The sequence below is a fragment of the Hyla sarda genome, chromosome 10, assembly GCF_029499605.1.
Source record: "Hyla sarda isolate aHylSar1 chromosome 10, aHylSar1.hap1, whole genome shotgun sequence".
Taxonomy (NCBI): Eukaryota; Metazoa; Chordata; class Amphibia; order Anura; family Hylidae; genus Hyla; species Hyla sarda.
The window spans coordinates 11,901,741-11,921,279 of NC_079198.1; the positions used below are offsets into that span (position 1 = coordinate 11,901,741).

At 42.3% G+C, this 19,539-nt stretch overlaps 1 protein-coding gene across 1 annotated transcript; it reads right to left on the reverse strand.

The window, feature by feature from the left end:
* Positions 1–5,126: 5,126 nt before the first annotated feature.
* LOC130293928 (chemerin-like receptor 1) lies at positions 5,127–19,239 on the reverse strand. The gene is made up of 3 exons (XM_056543221.1): positions 19,200–19,239; positions 13,141–13,255; positions 5,127–6,767 (listed from the first exon to the last, which is right to left on the reverse strand). Exon 3 carries the CDS (start codon positions 6,736–6,738, stop codon positions 5,656–5,658), a length of 1,083 nt encoding a protein of 360 aa, XP_056399196.1. The 5' UTR covers positions 6,739–6,767; positions 13,141–13,255; positions 19,200–19,239; the 3' UTR covers positions 5,127–5,655.
* Between the last annotated feature and the right edge of the window lie 300 nt (positions 19,240–19,539).

Sequence of the window (19,539 nt, forward strand, 5' to 3'; positions counted from 1 at the left end):
TTTAAATTGTACGAGAATTCAGCCCAGGGCAGAAGGTCGACCCAATCATCTTGGCGGGAGGAGACAAAATGTCGCAAGTAGTCACCAAGAATCTGGTTTACTCTCTCTACTTGTCCATTGGATTGGGGGTGATAGGAGGACGAGAAATTTTATTTGATCTTTAATTGGATACAGAGAGCTCTCCAAAATTTCTACACAAATTGAACGCCTCTATCCGAGACGATATGCGTGGGAAGCCCGTGAAGACGAAAAATGGCAGGAAAAAATTGCTTCGCCAACTGTGGCGCAGAAGGAAGGCCTGGAAGCGGAATTAAGTGAGCCATTTTGGAAAAATGATCAACGACCACCCAGATGACGGTATTGCCATGGGATACTGGAAGATCAGTAATGAAATCCATGGCAATTTGGGACCATGGTTGCTCAGGGATGATCAAAGGAAGGAGGAGTCCAGCAGGCTTCTGGCGAGGAGTTTTATCCCGGGCACAAACAGTACAGGCCCGAAAGAAATCAGTAACGTCACCCTCTAGTGTAGGCCACCAATACAGACGGGAAATTAGCTGAATGGGCTTTTTAATGCCAGCATGACCAGCCAGGTGAGAGGAATGCCCCCATTTGAGGATCTTGAGGTGAAGGTGTGGAGGAACAAAAGTCTTTCCAGGGGGTGTTTGCCCCAGTGAGGCTGGAGCAGAGGAGACCAGGCACTCAGGCGGTACGATATGCTGCAGAGGGGCTTCAGATTCGGAGGCATCAGAGGAACGAGAAAGGGCGTCAGCTCTGACATTCTTGTCAGCGGGACGGAAGTGTATCTCGAAGTTAAAGCAGGCAAAAAACAACGACCATCTAGCCTGGCGAGGATTCAGACGCTGAGCGGGCTGGAGGTAAGAGAGATTCTTGTGGCCAGTGTAAATGACAATGAGGTGTTTGGAACCCTCCAAAAGATGTCTCCACTCCTCGAGTGCTAACCTGATGGCCAGAAGTTCACGATCTCCAATAGAGTAATTATTTTCTGTCGGAGAGAAAGTTTTAGAGAAAAAACCACAAGTAATGTTACGTCCGGAAGCGTTTCTTTGAAGAAGTATGGCTCCGGCTCCGACTGAGGAAGCGTCAACTTCCAGGAAGAATGGCTTCAATGGATCAGGTCTGGACAGAACTGGTGCAGAAGTGAAGGCAGTTTTGAGACAATTGAAGGCCTCATCCGCTTGTGGAGGCCACGACTTAGGATTAGCATTCTTCCTGGTCAGAGCCTTAATAGGGGCCACTATGGTGGAGAAGTGGGGAATAAACTGTCGGTAACAGTTGGCAAATCCCAGGAAGCGTTGGATAGCGCGGAGTCCAGAAGGGCGTGGCCAATCCAAAACCGCTGACAGTTTATCTGGGTCCATTTGAAGCCCTTGGCCAGAGACTAGGTAACCTAGGAAAGGAAGACTGTTGCATTCAAAGAGACATTTTTCAAATTTAGCATACAGGTCGTTTTCACGAAGTCTTTGGAGCACTTGACGGACATGACGACGGTGTTCCTCTAGGTTAGAGGAAAAAATCAAGATGTCATCCAAGTAAACCACAACACAGGTATACAATAAGTCCCGAATGATCTCATTAACGAAGTCCTGGAAGACTGCAGGGGTGTTGCAAAGCCCAAAGGGCATAGCTAGATATTCAAAATGTCCATCTCTGGTATTGAAAGCGGTCTTCCACTCATCACCTTTCCGGATGCGAATAAGATTATACGCGCCCCTTAAGTCCAATTTGGTGAAGATACTTGCTCCGCGAAGACGGTCAAAGAGTTCAGAGATCAAGGGCAGGGGATAGCGTTTTTTTATGGTAATTTTATTTAAACCGCGGTAGTCAATACATGGTCGCAAGGATCCATCCTTTTTAGAAACAAAGAAGAACCCCGCTCCAGCAGGGGATGAGGACTTCCGAATAAAACCTCTCTTTAAGTTCTCCTGGATATACTCAGACATGGCTTGAGTCTCTGGGACTGACAGAGGTTAAATCCTGCCATGGGGTGGAGTGGTACCAGGAAGGAGGTCAATGGGACAATCATAAGGTCTATGAGGAGGTAAGGTCTCTGCTTGCTTTTTGCAAAAAACATCTGAAAAGTCCTGGTAAGCCTTGGGAAGGCCCGGTAAAGGTGGAGCCTCAGGGGTTTGACAAGTGGGAGCAGATGTGAGGCATCATTTGGGACAAGAAGGACCCCAACCTTTGATCTCCCCGGTGGTCCAGTCGAGGGTAGGAGCATGACGTTGGAGCCACAGCAGGCCGAGAAGAACTTCAGAGGTGCAGTTAGGCAGAACGAAAAATTCAATTTTTTCATGGTGAAGTCCAATGCTCATGGACAGGGGTTCAGTGCGGTAGCGCACAGTGCAGTCCAATTTTTCTCCGTTAACAGAAGAGATAAAGAGCGGTTTGACGAGACTGGTTACTGGGATACTGAACTTATTAACGAAAGAGGCCAAAATAAAGAAGGCCACTGCTGAGAAGGAGGAGTTGGCGGAAGGAGAAATCCGCACAGGTACAGTCAGACGTGGAGAGGCAGAATTCCCACCAAGAGTCATTTCACCCTTGTGAAGTAGGTGCGTGCGTTTCTCCTGACGCGGAGGGCGGATGGAATAGTCTTTTAGGAAGTGTTCGGTACTAGCACAGTACAGGCACAAATTCTCATTACGGAGGCGAGTCCTCTCTTGTAGGGTCAGGCGGGACCGATCCACTTGCATAGCCTCCTCGGCGGAAGGCACAGGAACAGATTGCAAAGGACGTTAGAAGAGAGGAGCCGGGGAGAGAAACCGCCTGGTGCGAACAAGATCCTTTTCCTGTCAAAGTTCATGGCATCTTTCCGAGAAACGCATGTCTATGCGGGTGACCAAATGGATTAGTTCAGACAGATTTGCAGGAATTTCTCGTGCGGCCAGGACATTTTTGATGTTACTGGATAAGCCTTTCTTGAAGGTCGCGCAGAGGGCCTCATTGTTCCAGGATAGCTCAGAGGCGAGGGTATGGAACTGGATGGCGTATTCGCCCACAGAAGAACTCCCTTGGACGAGGTTCAGCAAAGCAGTCTCGGCTGAGGAGGCCCGGCTGGCTCCTCAAAAACACTACATACTTCTGAGAAGAAGGACTGGAAAGTAGCGGTGGCGGGATCGTTGCGGTCCCAGAGCGGTGTGGCCCATGACAAGGCCTTTCCAGACAGGAGGCTGACCACGAAAGCCACCTTAGACCATTCGGTAGGGAATTGGTCCGACATCATCTCCAGGTGTAGGGAACACTGGGACAGGAATCCACGGCACTGTTTAGAGTCCCCATCAAACTTTGTCCGGTAGAGACAGGCGGAAGCTGGGAGCAGCCACTCACTGCAGAGGAGATGCAGGAGCTGGCGGAGGAGATGATTGCTGTAATTGTGGCAGAAGCTGTTGCAGCATAACGGTCAGTTGAGTCAGCTGCTGTCCTTGTTGCGCGATCTGTTGTGATTGTAGGGTGACCAACGTGGTTAGGTCAGCGACACTAGGCAGCGGTACCTCAGCGGGATCCATGTCTGGATCTACTGTCAGGATCCGGACTGGTATGGTATGGACACTGGAGGTGGATCCTCTGTGTCAGTGTGGTGATGGTGTGGGCCGTACCAGAGGAATGGAATCTAAGGGGTTACTGGTTTTCACCAGAGCCCGCCGCAAAGCGGGATGGACTTGAAGCGGCAGGTAACCCCCAGGTCGTTCCATACGATAGCGACTCAACCCCAACTGACAGCTGAGACAGGCGCAGTACACAGGGACAAGGCAAGAGCAAGGTCGGACGTAGCAGAAGGTCAGGGCAGGCAGCAAGAGTCGTAGTCAGGGGAAACAGCAGAGGGTCTGGGTACACAGGCTTGGGAACACACTAAACGCTTTCTCAGGGCACTAAGGCGACAAGATCCGTCAAGGACAGGAAGGGGAAGTGGGTTTTTATATACATGGAGCAGATGGAAGCTAATTAGGGTGATTGGGCCAAGCACCAATTAGCGGTGCGCTGGCCCTTTAAATCTGAGAGCCCCGTCGCGCACGCGCCCTAGAGAGCGGGGCCCCGCGCACTGGCACCCAGCAGGAGACCGGGACAGGTGAATGGGACGGGATGCGATCCGCGAGCGGGCGCAACAGAGCAGTGTCTCCGGTCAGCGCTGCCGACCGGAGCGCTGCAGGGCAGAAGACGCCGCAAGAGTTCCGGAGGAGGAGCCGGAGCGCTCGGCGTAACAGCAGCCTACATTTTCTAGACTCTAAAGATGTTACAAAAGGGATTTCCTGGGGGAAGAAACTTCTGTAAGAATGTAAGAAAATGGCGATTTCATCATAACTTGTCTATATAAGCATCTGTGATAAATGTCTCAGACACCGAGATAAGCAGGTGAGGAAGTGCAAACCCCATATATAATCTTATATACAGCGAGGAACCGGTAGATTTTCATAGCAGGAGGAACATAAGGTAAGAAAAGCAAATCATAATTATTTGATTTAAAATATTTTTTTAATCATGTATTCACTTTTTTTTTGTTTAAGTATCATATCAAATTAAAATCTAAAAGAAGGAGAACATATTTTTATAATCGTGAATGTATTTTAAGAATGCTAAATTGTACAACAAATTAATTTGTTATACAATTTAGCATTCTTAAAATACATTCACAACATTTATCACAGACATTTAACACAGTCAGCCGGAGTACTAAGCAGCTACAGTGTCTGTTACTCTGGAGGACTCTTCATGCACAACCATACATGCACTAATATCAACAGGGAATGTGTGCTACCTCGTTTCTCCTGTGGTGGCGCTTTATGGGAATTGAACACTTACTGCTAATTTCTCTACCAATTGCACATGATCACGTGATGTCACAGCTGGGGGACAACCGGTGAGCAGCTTATTATCCGAAAACCTATCTAACCTCTTTAAGGTCGCCAACCATCAGGGCAACGTGAAGTTGCGCTGTCGAGGAAGGAAGGTAGGTCAAGGACTATAGTAGCAATTACTTTTATTCATGTAACATGAGCAAGCAACGCGTTTCAAAACCAATCCGTTTTTTTCATCAGGCAGATGCCTGATGAAAAAAAAATGAATTGGTTTTGAAACGTGTCGCATGCTCATGTTACATGAATAAAAGTAATTGCTACTATAGTCCTGGACCTACCTTCCTTCCTCGACAGCGCGACCTCAGCTTCCACCTTCCTGTGTGTATCTTCGCTCTTCACTGTCTTCACGCTTGCTAGCCAGCATGGGAAGCCGCTGCAATCGGTATCATCTTCACACACGTTTGTGAGTGTTGTGCCTCTCCAGCACAACACAGCCAGGTGAGCGAGTTTCTGAAGAGATCTCCACCCAGTGTATTTCCATTGTTGATTCCACACAGGGAGCGCTCCGTGTGCTTTGTTTTTTATTAGGGCAACTTGTCCATGATCCCATCTGTATGTGCGTTAAAGTGGTAGGAATTAAAAGATATCTCAAAGTTTGATTTTTCCAGTTAGAAAGTGTCTCACACTTTTTGACAATATGATGGGGGCCTTTAACCAGGAATACAGGACCAAACACCAAATTACTAATCCTTTACAGACCAGGCACAGTAATAGTCATGGATTGTCTTTTTAAGCCATTCAGTCCAAAATGAATTTTAGATGTGAAGGTGACTTTGAACTAGAACAGTTGGGAGTCAGATGTAGACTTGGTCTTGCTCTTGAGGTCTTTATTCTCTGAATCCTCGTTGAAAGCTCTCTCAAATATGGAGTGCATGGACCGCCAGAATTTTTCCTTAAAGTCCCGGCCAATAAAAACATAGAGAAAAGGATTGACACAGCTGTTCATGAATGCCAGGCTGGAGGTAAGAGGAATCCCAAGACGAACTTCTTGAACCAAGTAGCCATCCCTTCGGTAGAGTGCAAACAATTCCAAGAAGGAGAAGATATGATAAGGAACCCAACAGATGAAGAAAGAAACTATCACAGCGAGTATGACTTTGAAGGGCTTGGTGGAGGTAGTCATGTGGTTTCGATGGATACGCATGCCAATCACAGTATAACACGTGACAATGATGGTGAAAGGAATTAAAAATCCCATAATGAATCGGTATATGATTGTCCCCTTGTGCCGGGATTTACCAATATCTTCTGAGTCTCCAAGTGCAAAGTTGTTATAGCAACGGTAGCCATCATTATACGTAATGGTGTCTCGAAATATAAAGTATGGTAAGCTAAGTATAATAGCCAGGATCCAAACACCTGTGACAACGAAGGAAGCCAGTCTTGGTGTTCGGTGATTTTGACACCAAACCGGGAAGATGACGGAGATACAACGATCTATACTGATGACGGCGAGCAGGAAGACGCTTGCAAACAGATTTATGAAAGCTACCGTACTGTTCAGCTTACACATGAAGGTCCCGAAGACCCAGCTGAGGTCTGTGGCCAAGTAAATGATGCTTAAGGGGAGGAACAAGGTGAAAGTGAAGTCAGCGATGGATAAATTAAGGAACCAAATGACGTTGACCGTCTTCTTCATCTTGAAGATAGTGAACCAGAGGACCAGGCCGTTCCCAGTAGTCCCTAGTAGAAAAGCCAAAGAATAGACCACCAAAGTGAAGTAATCCAGAGGGGATTTTACATAGTCCTCATAGTCATAATAATCATAGTCAGTGACATTGGTGGTTGGATTGGAAGTGACATTGGAGGTTGGATCGGAAATGCCATAGAAGGTTGGATACGATGCTGTGATGTTCTCCATGACTTCAGTGGTGGATGGTGGAACAAAAACTGTAAATGCAAAAAAAAAAATAATTTACAAATAATTCAAAAACTTGGGTTAGGTTAAATCTAGTGTCAGACAGGTAATATAGTAATTTATTTTTGGTTTAGGAAGAGCACGCCTCCATTATTGGCCGTCCACACACCCTTAGCTTTAAACTAACCTTTATGCCAGGTAAAACCTAGAGTCACTTTTAGATAAAATTTTTACCTATTTCTGATGTAAATGGTAAATCTATTGTGCCATGGAAGCCCTTCCCTCCTACCAAGTGACTCCTATTTTTGGGAAATTGGTGTAAAAATAGTTGCAAATTTTTGCACCCAAAAAAAAAGGCATGTGCCAAAATTAAAAGATTGTCTCCCCAAAAGAACTGACACATAATAAATTCTCACCATGTTCCCTCTAAAACCCCATAGTATTTTGTGGGACCAAAAACACGTCTGATCAACATGTCCAACATTTAAAGGTGTACTCTTCTGCCCAGCATTGAGAACAAAATGTTCCGAACGCTGGGGCAGAAGCGTACACCTTTAAATGTTGGACATGTTGATCTGACGTGTTTTGGTCCCACAAAATCTGAGAAAAATACTATGGGGTTTTAGAGGGAACATGGGGAGAATTTATTATGTGCTCTTCTTCAGTTTTCTTTGGGAGGAAATCTTTTCATTTTGGCACATGCCTTTTTTTTTGGTGCAAAAATTTGCCGGGGTCAGGATGTCACGGTCATGCCTCTTCAATGCAAGTCTATACTTGCGTGGCATCACAACATCACGACCCCCTGCAGCCCGCACCCAGCGTTGAGAACAAAATGTTCTGAAAGATGGGGCAGTGGAGTAGCCCTTTAAATGGCAGCAACACTTTGAAGTGTGCTAGATAAAAATCTACCAAGCTTTTTAAGAGGTGCCTGTACACCCCTTTGAGCAGTTCTTAAAAAGGATGTAATATTTTTTTTGTCTGTCACCATCCGGGCACTAGAACTCAGTGAATATGAATTTAAAGGGGTATTCCAGGAAAAAAAAACTTTTTTTTATATATATATATATATATATATATATATATCAACTGGCTCCAGAAAGTTAAACAGATTTGTAAATTACTTCTATTAAAAAATCTTAATCCTTGCAATAATTATCAGCTTCTATCTGGCAACAGTGCTCTCTGCTGACATCTCTATCTGTCTGTCTGTCTGTCTCGGGAACTGCACAGAGTAGAATAGGTTTGCTATTGGGATTTGCTTCTAAACTGGGCAGTTCCCGAGACACATGTCATCAGAGAGCACTTAGACAGAAAAGAACAACTCAACTTCAGCAGCTCATAAGTACTAAAAGGATTAAGATTTTTTAATAGAAGTAATTTACAAATCTGTTTAACTTTCTGGAGCCAGTTGATATATAAAAAAAAAAAGGTTTTTTCCTGGATAACCCCTTTAATTGATTTGCTACAAAGTTATGCAAGACATTGCAGTGCAGTAGAAGTGCCTTTAGGTGGCAGCATTTAATGGACTTTATCAACTGAGCACTGTATTAAAGTCCTGACCTTAGGGGATGGATGGAAAAAGGATGTGGATGGAACAAAAAAAAACAATAACACATCTTTTGTGGTTTATGGGGAAATGTGTCAGTTTCCTACTAGGGAACCTGTTGTAATAAATCATCAAATTCTTTGTTTTTGCGAGTCTAACGCTAATATTGTCTTAGGGACCTTCTTTTGCAACTAAGCTTTGTGCTTTGTCGTAATATTACACAAAGTGCGCAAGACTCTGCTATATGAGGCTGGTTCTTCATTTGAATGCAGAATGGTTTTATTGTATTTAACCCCTTAAGGACCGGAGGTTTTTCCGTTTTTGCATTTTCGTTTTTTGCTCCTTGCCTTTAAAAAATCATAACTCTTTCAAATTTACACCTAAAAATCCATATGATGGCTTATTTTTTGCGCCACCAATTCTACTTTGTAATGACGTCAGTCATTTTGCCCAAAAATCTATGGTGAAGCGGGAAAAAAAAATCATTGTGCGACAAAATTGAAAAAAACGCTGTTTTGTAACTTTTGGGGGCTTCCGTTTCTACGTAGTACATTTTTCGGTAAAAATGACACCTGATATGTATTCTGTAGGTCCATACGATTAAAATGATACCCTACTTATATAGGTTTGATTTTGTCGGACTTTTGGAAAAAATCATAACTACATGCAGGAAAATTAATACGTTTAAAATTGGCATCTTCTGACCCCTATAACTTTTTTATTTTTCCGTGTATGGGGCGGTATGAGGGCTCATTTTTTGCGCCGTGATCTGAAGTTTTTAACGGTACCATTTTTGCATTGATAGGACTTATTGATCACTTTTTATTCATTTTTAAATGATATAAAAAGTGACCAAAAATGCACTATTTTGGACTTTGGAATTTTTTTGCGCGCACGCCATTGACCGAGCGGTTTAATTAATGATATATTTTTATAATTCGGACATTTCCGCACGCGGTGATACCACATATGTTTATTTTTATTTTTATTTACACTGTGTTTTTTTTTTTATTGGAAAAGGGGGGTGATTCAAACTTTTAATAGGGGAGGAGTTAAATGATCTTTATTCACTTTTTTTTTTCACTTTTTTTTTGCAGTGTTATAGGTCCCATAGGGACCTATAACACTGCACACACTGATCTTCTATGTTGATCACTGGTTTCTCATAAGAAACCAGTGATCAACGATTCTGCCGCATGACTGCTCATGCCTGGATCTCAGGCACTGAGCAGTCATTCGGCGATCGGACAGCGAGGAGGCAGGAAGGGGCCCTCCCGCTGTCCTGTCAGCTGTTCGGGATGCCGCGATTAGCCGCGGCTATCCCGAACAGCCCGACTGAGCTAGCCGGGAACTTTCACTTTCACTTTTTGCCGCGCGGCTCAGCTTTGAGCGCGCGGCTAAAGGGTTAATAGCGCGCGGCGCCGCGATCGGCGCTGCGCGCTATTAGAGGCGGGTCCCGGCTTCACTATGACGCCGGGCCCGCCATGATATGACGCGGGGTTACTGTGTAACCCCGCGTTATATCAGAAGAGCAGGACCAATGACGTACCGGTACGTCATTGGTCCTTAAGGGGTTAAAATAACTATTTTACAATATTTCCATTATATTTATATATATATATATATATATATATATATTATTTTTATAATTATATTTATATTGGTATTTTTATATTTATAGTTACAATATTTATATTTATAATATACTATAATATTTTAATATAAAAAATATATATAAATATATATATATATATATATATATATAACAAATAAGAAAAAATCCGCTGTCAGTACGTAATTTAGGTTCTGTTCACACTAGTGAACGATTACAACATGGAAAGTATTGACTTTAATTGGGTCCATGTGGGTTTTCCTTTTAATAATGCTGCTTTTTTTGTCCCATCAAAAAGTATATAGAAATACCAATAGAACCTAAGTGTGAACAGAACCTAAAAACATTTTTACATTATTAATAATATTTAATCTCTGTATAAATAAAAAGTTCTGCAAATTTTTTGAGGGTTTATTGGGGTTTATTTTTGGGGTTTATTTTTATTTGTTTTCTTTTAATATTATCAACTTCTAATTTGTGGTCTGCGATTGAAAACCCTCTTGGTTTATAGACAAGCCATGTCTGCGCTATTTTTATTATTTTTTTTGTCTCATCTTCTTTTGTAAATAGAAAAAAAAGGGTTATGCTCTTGTTTTTTCTAAATGTAGTCACCTTTTGCTCGAAAAAAAACTAATTAATTTTCTAAAATAGTGGCTATTAATACAATGGGGGAAAATAAAAGGGATTTTTGTAATAAACTTTTTACACAAAAATGTGTGCGCAAAAAAAAAAGACAAAAAAAAACAGAAAAATTATATTTTCCCTGAAAAACCTAAATACCTTACAAAATTTTACTTTAGGGGGAATTTTAAGGTAAAAGTGACGCATTTTTGGCTCACAAGTAATCCAGAATATTTTTTTTTCCAAAAAGGGTGTTTTGGGCACACAAATAGTCACTTAGAAATAGCTGAAAAGAGAGACTTTGCCACAGGAAAATAGTTTGCAATGCGCCAAATTTATGACGGCGTGCGCCAATTATATGAATAAGGAAGCCGGCTAAATACACAGAAACAATGTACAAAATTATTTCGTTATTTTTTGCATTGTGTGCTTTATTTTTATAGGAAAAAGTGTTTTTTTATGTTTTTTTTTTTTTTTATTGTTTATAGGCTGATTTTTTTTTGTACAAAGGACGGTTGAAAATGTGTGATCATAGCCATAGGATGCAAACCCTGTACATACTGAGCCTTGTCTTGTGACTGTATCCGGTCTGGACAATGATCTGGACAATGATCTGAACAATGATCTGGACAATGATCTGGACAATGAGGTTAAACACATCAGCAGCAACATAAATCTCTCTGATAGTTTGCAACAATATATCAGGCATTGCCTAGAATGGATACAACTGTCTCCAACTGAAAGCAGGACTAGGTATTGAAGGCCAGTGGCCTCCAAACTGCAGACCTCCAGCTGTTGCAAAACTACAACTCCCAGCATGCCCGGCAACTCCCAGCAAACTGACGAGGGGGGGGGGGGGGGGTAAGGCCACACCACTTAAGCAGCGGTTCACAATTGTTTCGCGCAAAAGTGTTTTTGTTTTTTTACACAGAAGACAAATGAAACAAATCGATCTTCGCACACTATGCCACGCCCAGTCTGAGTGCAAAAATACAAAAAAAATAAGGAACTGAGAGCTAAAAAAAAATAAGCAAATAAATGATCAATAAATAAATACAGAAATAAATAGAGAAATAAAAAAATAAAACATTAATACATGATCAATAAATAAATACATAAAGAAATAAAACATAAATACATGATCAATAAATACATAAAGAAATAAATACATAAAGAAATAAAACATAAATACATGATCAATAAATAAATACATAAAGAAATAAAACATAAATACATGATCAATAAATAAATATATAAATAAATACATAAATAAATAAAACATAAATACATGATCCATAAATAAATACATAAAGAAATAAAACATAAATACATGATCAATAAATAAATACATAAAGAAATAAATACATGAAGAAATAAAACATAAATACATGATCAATAAATAAATACATAAAGAAATAAATACATAAAGATATACAACATAAATACATGATCAATAAATACATAAATAAATAAATACATAAAGAAAAAAAACATAAATACATGATCAATAAATAAATACATAAAGAAATAAATACATAAAAAAATAAAACATAAATACATGATCAATAAATAAATACATAAAGAAATAAATAAATACATAAATAAATAAACTAAAAAAATTATATCTTGAGTGCAAATTGCAAAAATGAATAAACAGGCAAATAAAGGAAGAAAGAAATAAGTAAATAAAGAAAGAAATAAGTAAATAAATAAAAAACACAAATATGATTGGGCAAAAACAATCCAGACTGCCAGGCTGGAAAACTTCTCAATGCATAGCAAAAAAATAGATGTGCAAAACCCATGATAAATGTCCATTGTGTGTTACGACAACTTCAGTCTTACATTAGACTGCAGGTAAAACCTATTGCATTTTTTTTATTTTTTTCAACAAAATGTTTTTTTTTTTTTTTTTTGTTTTGTTTTTTGTTATGCAAATGAGAAATGAAATTATTCTATATGGGCTCACTAGCCTCACCCAGTCTGAGTGCTAAAAAAATTTTTTAAAAATACAAAAAAGTGAGTGCACACTGCAAAAATAACTAAATAAAAAAAAATAAGCAAATAAATGAATAAATAAATTAAGTATAAATAAAATTGTGCAAAAAATAAATAAATAAGCAATTCAGACTGTCAGGCTGGAAAACCAGTAAAAGCATGGCAAAAAAAATAAAAATAAATTATAATAATGATAATAATTTGAATAATAATAATAAATCCCAGTGTGTGTTAGGACATCTGCAGTCTTACATAGGACTGCAGTTAAAACCTACTGCATTATCTACTCAAAACTTAAAATGACAAGTTCAGCTCTGCTATATCTACACCTAACATTAAACATGGTCACTACTAGTTACATTGTAACAATATTATCCTGTATGATAGAAGAGAAGCTGTAATAACTGAACACTCTAAAGCAGTGGTCTTCAACCTGCGGACCTCCAGATGTTGCAAAACTACAACTCCCAGCATGCCCGGACAGCCGTTGGCTGTCCGGGCATGCTGGGAGTTGTAGTTTTGCAACATCTTGAGGTCCGCAGGTTGAAGACCACTGCTCTAAAGAATAGTAACTTGTGGGCTCTCCTCTCCCCTCAGATACATTATTATAGACACATTGGTTACTTACTCTCTTATCTTGAGGAGCTTCTGGCTTTTTGCTTTTCAGGTGCTTCTAAAAATATTCTCCAGATCCGTCAAATATATAGAAACTGAGTCGTGACGTCAGACGTTACATCAGGATCCTGAATCAGCAAGAACGCAGAGTCAATAGGAAATCCTCTTTTTGCTTCCTCCCACAGAACCTGTTTTGCTGTTAAGGACCCAATATCGCGCCACACCCCTACCCCTTAATTCCCTGGTTGAACTTGATGGACATATGTCTTTTTTCGACCGTACTATGTAACTATGTAACTATGTAACAATTTGGGGCTTTTTTGTCCACACAGTAAGACAGAATTAATTAATTAATTGTTGTTTTCTGTAAATGTAGTCATATGGCAGTCAGGGGCGGATGCTGTGTCTAGTCTGGGGAGGGGCACTATCAGAGTATCCTGCGCTGGTCGACACTCCCCCTCCCATAGACTTGCATTGAGGGGACGTGGTGTGACGTCACAAGGGGCGTGGCTATGAGGTCCCAACCCCCGCAGCCCGCACCCAGGGTTCGGAACAAAATCTTCAGAATGCTGGGGCAGTGGAGTACCCTTTTAAGTACGCAGCATAGTTCCCCCACACTAGGTAGGCAGCATAGTTCCCCCACACTAGGTAGGCAGCATAGTTCCCAGTTCCCCCACACTAGGTTGGCAGCATAGTACCCCCACATTAGGTTGGCAGTATAGTTCCCCCACATTAGGTTGGCAGCATAGTTCCCCCACATTAGGTTGGCAGTATAGTTCCCCCACATTAGGTTGTAGTTCACCCACATTAGGTTGCAGTTCCCCCACATTAGGTTGGCAGCATAGTTCCCCCACATTAGGTTGGCAGCATAGTTCCCCCACATTAATTTGGCAGTATAGTTCCCCCACATTAGGTTGTAGTTCTCCCACATTAGGTTGGCAGTATAGTTCCCCAACATTAGGTTGGCAGTATAGTTCCCCCACATTAGGTTGTAGTTGCCCGAAATTAGGCTGGCAATATAGTTCCCCCACATTAGGCTGGCAGTATAGTTCCCCTACATTAGGTTGGCAGTATAGTTCCCCCCACATTAGGTTGGCAGTATAGTTCCCCCCACATTAGGTTGTAGTTCCCCCCACATTAGGTTGGCAGGATAGTTCCCCCACATTAGGTTGGCAGGATAGTTCCCCCACATTAGGTTGGCAGGATAGTTCCCCCACATTAGGTTGTAGTTCCCCCACAGTAGATAGGAAGTATAGTTCCCCCACATTATGTTGTAGTTCCCCCACATTAGGTTGGCAGTATAGTTCCCCCACATTAGGTTGTAGTTCCCCCACAGTAGATAGGCAGTATAGTTCCCCCACATTAGGTTGTAGTTCCCCCACATTAGGTTGGCAGTATAGTTCCCCCACATTAGGTTGGCAGTATAGTTCCCCCACATTAGGTTGTAGTTCCCCCACAGTAGATAGGCAGTATAGTTCCCCCACATTAGGTTGTAGTTCCCCCACATTAGGTTGGCAGTATAGTTCCCCCACATTAGGTTGTAGTTCCCCACATTAGGTAGGCAGTATAGTTCCCCCACATTAGGTTTTAGTTCCGACAAATTAGGTTGGTAGTTTAGTTCCCCAAATTAGGTTGGCAGTATAGTTCCCCCACAGACATACAGCCTTCAGCGATATACAGGGAGCTGTATACTTACCATGCACATGTCCTCGCTGCTCCGCTCTGCTTCGCTCTGCTCCTACGGGCATATGCACTGGACGTCAGTGACGTCCCTGCGTGCACTACCTCCTGGCGGCCCCTACGTTTTTAAAGTTAATGTGGGGCCGAAGAAAGGTAGCCGGGACATCCTTGTGTCCCGAAAAGATCTTTCGGGACACAGAGATGTCCTGAATGTGAGGGACCCCCCCTGGATCCGCCACTGATGGCAGTTTATTTTTCTGGGTAAGTAGTATCTTTCAATAACACAATTTTTGGGGTGCATGTAACCTATCATAACAAATTATTTGTTGTCAGGGTTACAAATTGAACTGGAAGAAGAAACCCCAAAATTCCGCTTTTATTTTTTTGTTTTAAGTTTGGTGCTGTATAAAAAGTTAAAGTGTTCCTGTCATATCACAAAAAAAGTAAAGCTTCTATATCCTACTCATGCAGATGGTTTATGTCATTTTATGTTCACAAATCCCCCTGTTCTGCTGCTTACTCATTCTCACATCCACTGCTCAATGATGATAATATGTATGGTGATAATATTTCTCCTTGCATACTGGTATTATTTGTAATATTGGTCTCAGTATACAGGATTTGGTCAGTAACAGTATGATGATAATACGTATGGTGATAATATTTCTCCTTGCATACTGGTGTTATTGGTATTATTGGTCTCAGTATACAGGATTTGGTCAGTAACAGTATGATGGTAATATGTATGGTGATAATATTTCTCCCTGCATACTGGTATTATTGGTAATATGGGTCTCAGTATACAGGATTTGGTCAGTAACAGTATGATGATAATATGTATGGTGATAATATTTCTCCTTGCATACTGGTGTTATTGGTATTATTGGTCTCAGTATACAGGATTTGGTCAGTAACAGTATGATGCTATGAAGATCTGTTGTTCGTCTAAAGTCTGCTCAGACTTACACAACTCCAACAACTACATACGGTATGCTGGAATTGTTCCATGTGCCTGACGACACCATGGAGGACATTGTGTCACGCTTCGGTTTCCTATTTTGCTTCATGTTGTGTAATACTGTCCACAGCTAACGCAAGTATAGATGACTGGATGTGCACCTATAGCAGGATTCCCTTTATCACACTATACTAAGGCGTCACTGTCAATTATTTGGACCTTTGACATTTCGTCTACTCCCTGGTCGGTTGCCCGATCCGTCTGATTCACTCCATTATAATCTATGGATCGTTATATTTTACTATCACAGACGGTTTTAGGACTGATGCAATCTGAACTTCTGACACGTCCAAAGTTTAAGTAAGTGACAGTAATGCTTGAACTGCTGCTTTTTCGGCACAATTATAATGAGTTGCATTGGCGGAATACAGACAATTTACCCAAGATATTGCTCATCGACAGCCTCGGCTCTGCTACTTCTGTATTCAGCGGTGTTGCAGTAATACCAACTGCTCTTGCTGTGAGGTGTCGCAGATTATTACAAAATCATGTCACACACAGAGAATTTTTCCGTTACTATAGACAAGAGGTCTCCAAACTGTGGACCTCCAGATGTTGCAAAACTAGTTTTGCAACATCTAGAGGTCCACAGTTTGGAGACACCGCTATAGAGCCAAGAAGTCAGGGTCAAAATTATGGAATTAGAGTATGAACAAGAATAGGAATTCCATTGGGGCTTTCACTATTTATAAGTGTCCACCATACCCTTCTGACGATGGGAAGCCCCAAAAAAATGAAAGGGGTACTCCGCCCCTAGACACCATATCCTCTATCCAAAGGATCTACCTGCTGCACCCGGCATTTGTTTAGAGTGTCAGATGCAGCGCCGGAGGCTCGTGACATCATGGCCACGCCCCTCAATGCAAGTCTATGGGAGGGGGCGTGACATCCGTCACGCCCCCTCCCATAGACTTGCATTGAGGGAGCGTGGTTGTGATGTCACAAGCCTCCGCCCTGCATCACCAGTCATCCAGCACGGAGTGAAGTCCACCGGATGTCTGGGGTGCCACAGGCGAGATCAAGGGGGTCCACCAGCGGTGGGACCTCTGCGATCAGACATCTTAGCCCCTATTATTTTGATAGGGGATAAGATGTCTAGGGGTGGAGTACCCCCTTAAAAAATAACTTCAGAGGAGCACATGTAGTCCACCTGTAGAAGGCACACACTTTATACATTCTATGGGAGCGACAGTCATGCCCGAGTGCTGTACTCGGATCTTTTTTCGGCGCTTCCATAGAAATTAATGGAACGCGGGCCATCTGCAGCAGGCGCTCCTAAGAGCTGGGTCCCATTCCAGAGATTACTGAGGGTCCCCACGGTCGGACCCGCCACGAGATCAGCTACTTATCCTCTACCCTGTAGAATGGATGGGTAAATTGATAAATGGGCGGGTAAATCGATGAGTGGATGGGTAGATGGATGAATGAATGGGTAAATGGACGAGTGGATGGGTAGATGGATGAAATAATAATATATGAATAAAAAGGTACATGGATTGATGATAAATGGCTTGATGGGTGAATATACATGTGAATCGTGAGATGGTTAAATGGATAGATGGATGGATGAATCGGTAGTTGGATGGATAAGTGGATGGATATGTGAATGGGTAGATGGATGGAGAAATGGACAGACACACCACCAAATTATGGGGGTGAGACCTCCAGCACGGAGTGAAGTGCACCGAATGTCTAGGGTGCCGCAGGTGAGATCGAGGGGGTCCCCCAGTGGTGGGACCTCTGCGATCAGACTTCTTAGCCCCTATCCTTTGGATAGAGGATAAGATGTCTAGGGGCGGAGTACCCCTTTGAAAGAGAACTTCAGAGGAGCGAGTGTAGTCCACCTGTAGAAGGCACACACTTTATACATTCTATGGGAGCGACAGTGATGCCCGAGTGCTGTACTCGGATCTTTTTTCAGTGCTTCCATAGAAATTATTGGAGCGCGGGCCATCTGCAGCAGGCGCTCCTAAGAGCTGGGTCCCATTCCAGAGATTACTGAGGGGTCTCGGCGGTCGGACCCGCCACAAGATCAGCTACTTATCCTCTACCCTGTAGAATGGATGGGTAAATTGATAAATGGGTGGGTAAATCGATAAGTGGGTGGGTAGATGGATGAATGAATGGATAAATGGACGAGTGGATGGGTAGATGGATAAAATAATACATGAATGAAAAGGTATATGGATTGATGATAAATGGCTTGATGGGTGAATATACATGTGAATCGTGAGACAGTTAAATGGATAGATGGGTGGTGGGTAGAGTGATAGATGAATGGATGAATCGGTAGTTGGATGGATAAGTGGATGGATATGTGAATGGGTAGCTGGATGGCAAAATGGACAGACACACCACCCAATAAAGGGGGTGAAACCTCAAGCATCACTCCTGGGCCTAGCAGCTGAGTGAGTCCACCACTTTTTGGCTTATGCAGGTGATGGATGTAGAACGGATGGGTAAATAAATGAGTGGGTGGGTAGATGGATAGATGGATAGGTTCAGGGATTGATAGATGAATTAGTAGATTGGTGAATCGGCATCCGAATGGTGAGATGGATATGGGAATGGGTACACACATTAGGAGAAAAAAAGAGATTGGGGGGCTCACACTATATGTATATATACCGAGGTACTTGTGATGCACGTACCTTACGTGCCAAACAATAAAAATATGCAATAGAAAAGAGGAGACAGACCTCAAGGTATATATATATAGAGATGGACAAGCTAGTTAGATGTGCATAAACAATTTATTAGTAAAATACAATTGAAAGTATGTCCAAGCAGGGCCCTTGCTGTGGACTATATACTTAATTGTACTCAAAATTCATACATGAACGACATAAAAAGGAATTAAAAGTCATTGGAGGTATATATGTTGTAAAAAATGTTGTAAAAAATCCTCAATACAGCCACCCGCAAGTAGTTCAATATGCTGATATTGTATCCATGGTATTTAGTAGCAAAGTAAATTTGTAGCAAAATTGATAGTTTATAACAAGAGGCTGGTGCGGTGCGGTGAGTGGTGCACAGCACCAGCCTCTTGTTACAAACTATCAATGTTGCTACGAATTTACTTTGCTACTAATTAATAATGTATGTACATTAATTAATGTATGACTTTTAAATAATTTTAAATAATTTTAACAGTTCATTTCGTTCATGTATGAATTTTGAGTACAAATTAGTATATAGTCCACAGCAAGGGCCCTGCTTGGACATACTTTCAATTGTATTTTACTAATAAATTGTTTAAAGGGGTACTCCGTTGCTAAGACATCTTATCCCCTATCCAAAGGATAGGGGATAAGATGTCAGATCGCCGGGGTCCTGCTGCTGAGGACCCCCGGGATCTACCATGCAGCACCCACCTTTAGCGGCTTCCGGAACCGCTGGGGGTCCTCAGGCTGAGTCCATCTTGACCACGAGGACGGAGCATAGTGACATCACAGCTCCGCCCCTGTGTGATGTCACGCTCCACCCCCTCAATGCAAGTCTATTGGAGGGGTGTGACAGCTGTCACGCCCCCTCCGATAGGCTTGCATTGAGGGGGCGGAGTGTGACGTCACAAGGGGGTGGAGCCGTGATGTCACTATGCTCGGTCCCCGTGATCGCCAGTAATCAGACCCGGAGCGAACATGCTCCAGGGACTGATACTAGCGGGGTGTTGCGTGGAAGATCAGGAGGGGTCCCCAGTGGCGGGACCCCCAC

Coding starts and splice junctions, on each gene's coding strand:
- LOC130293928 (XM_056543221.1), bottom strand. CDS start 6,738: ATGGAGAACATCACAGCATCGTATCCAACCTTCTATGGCATTTCCGAT.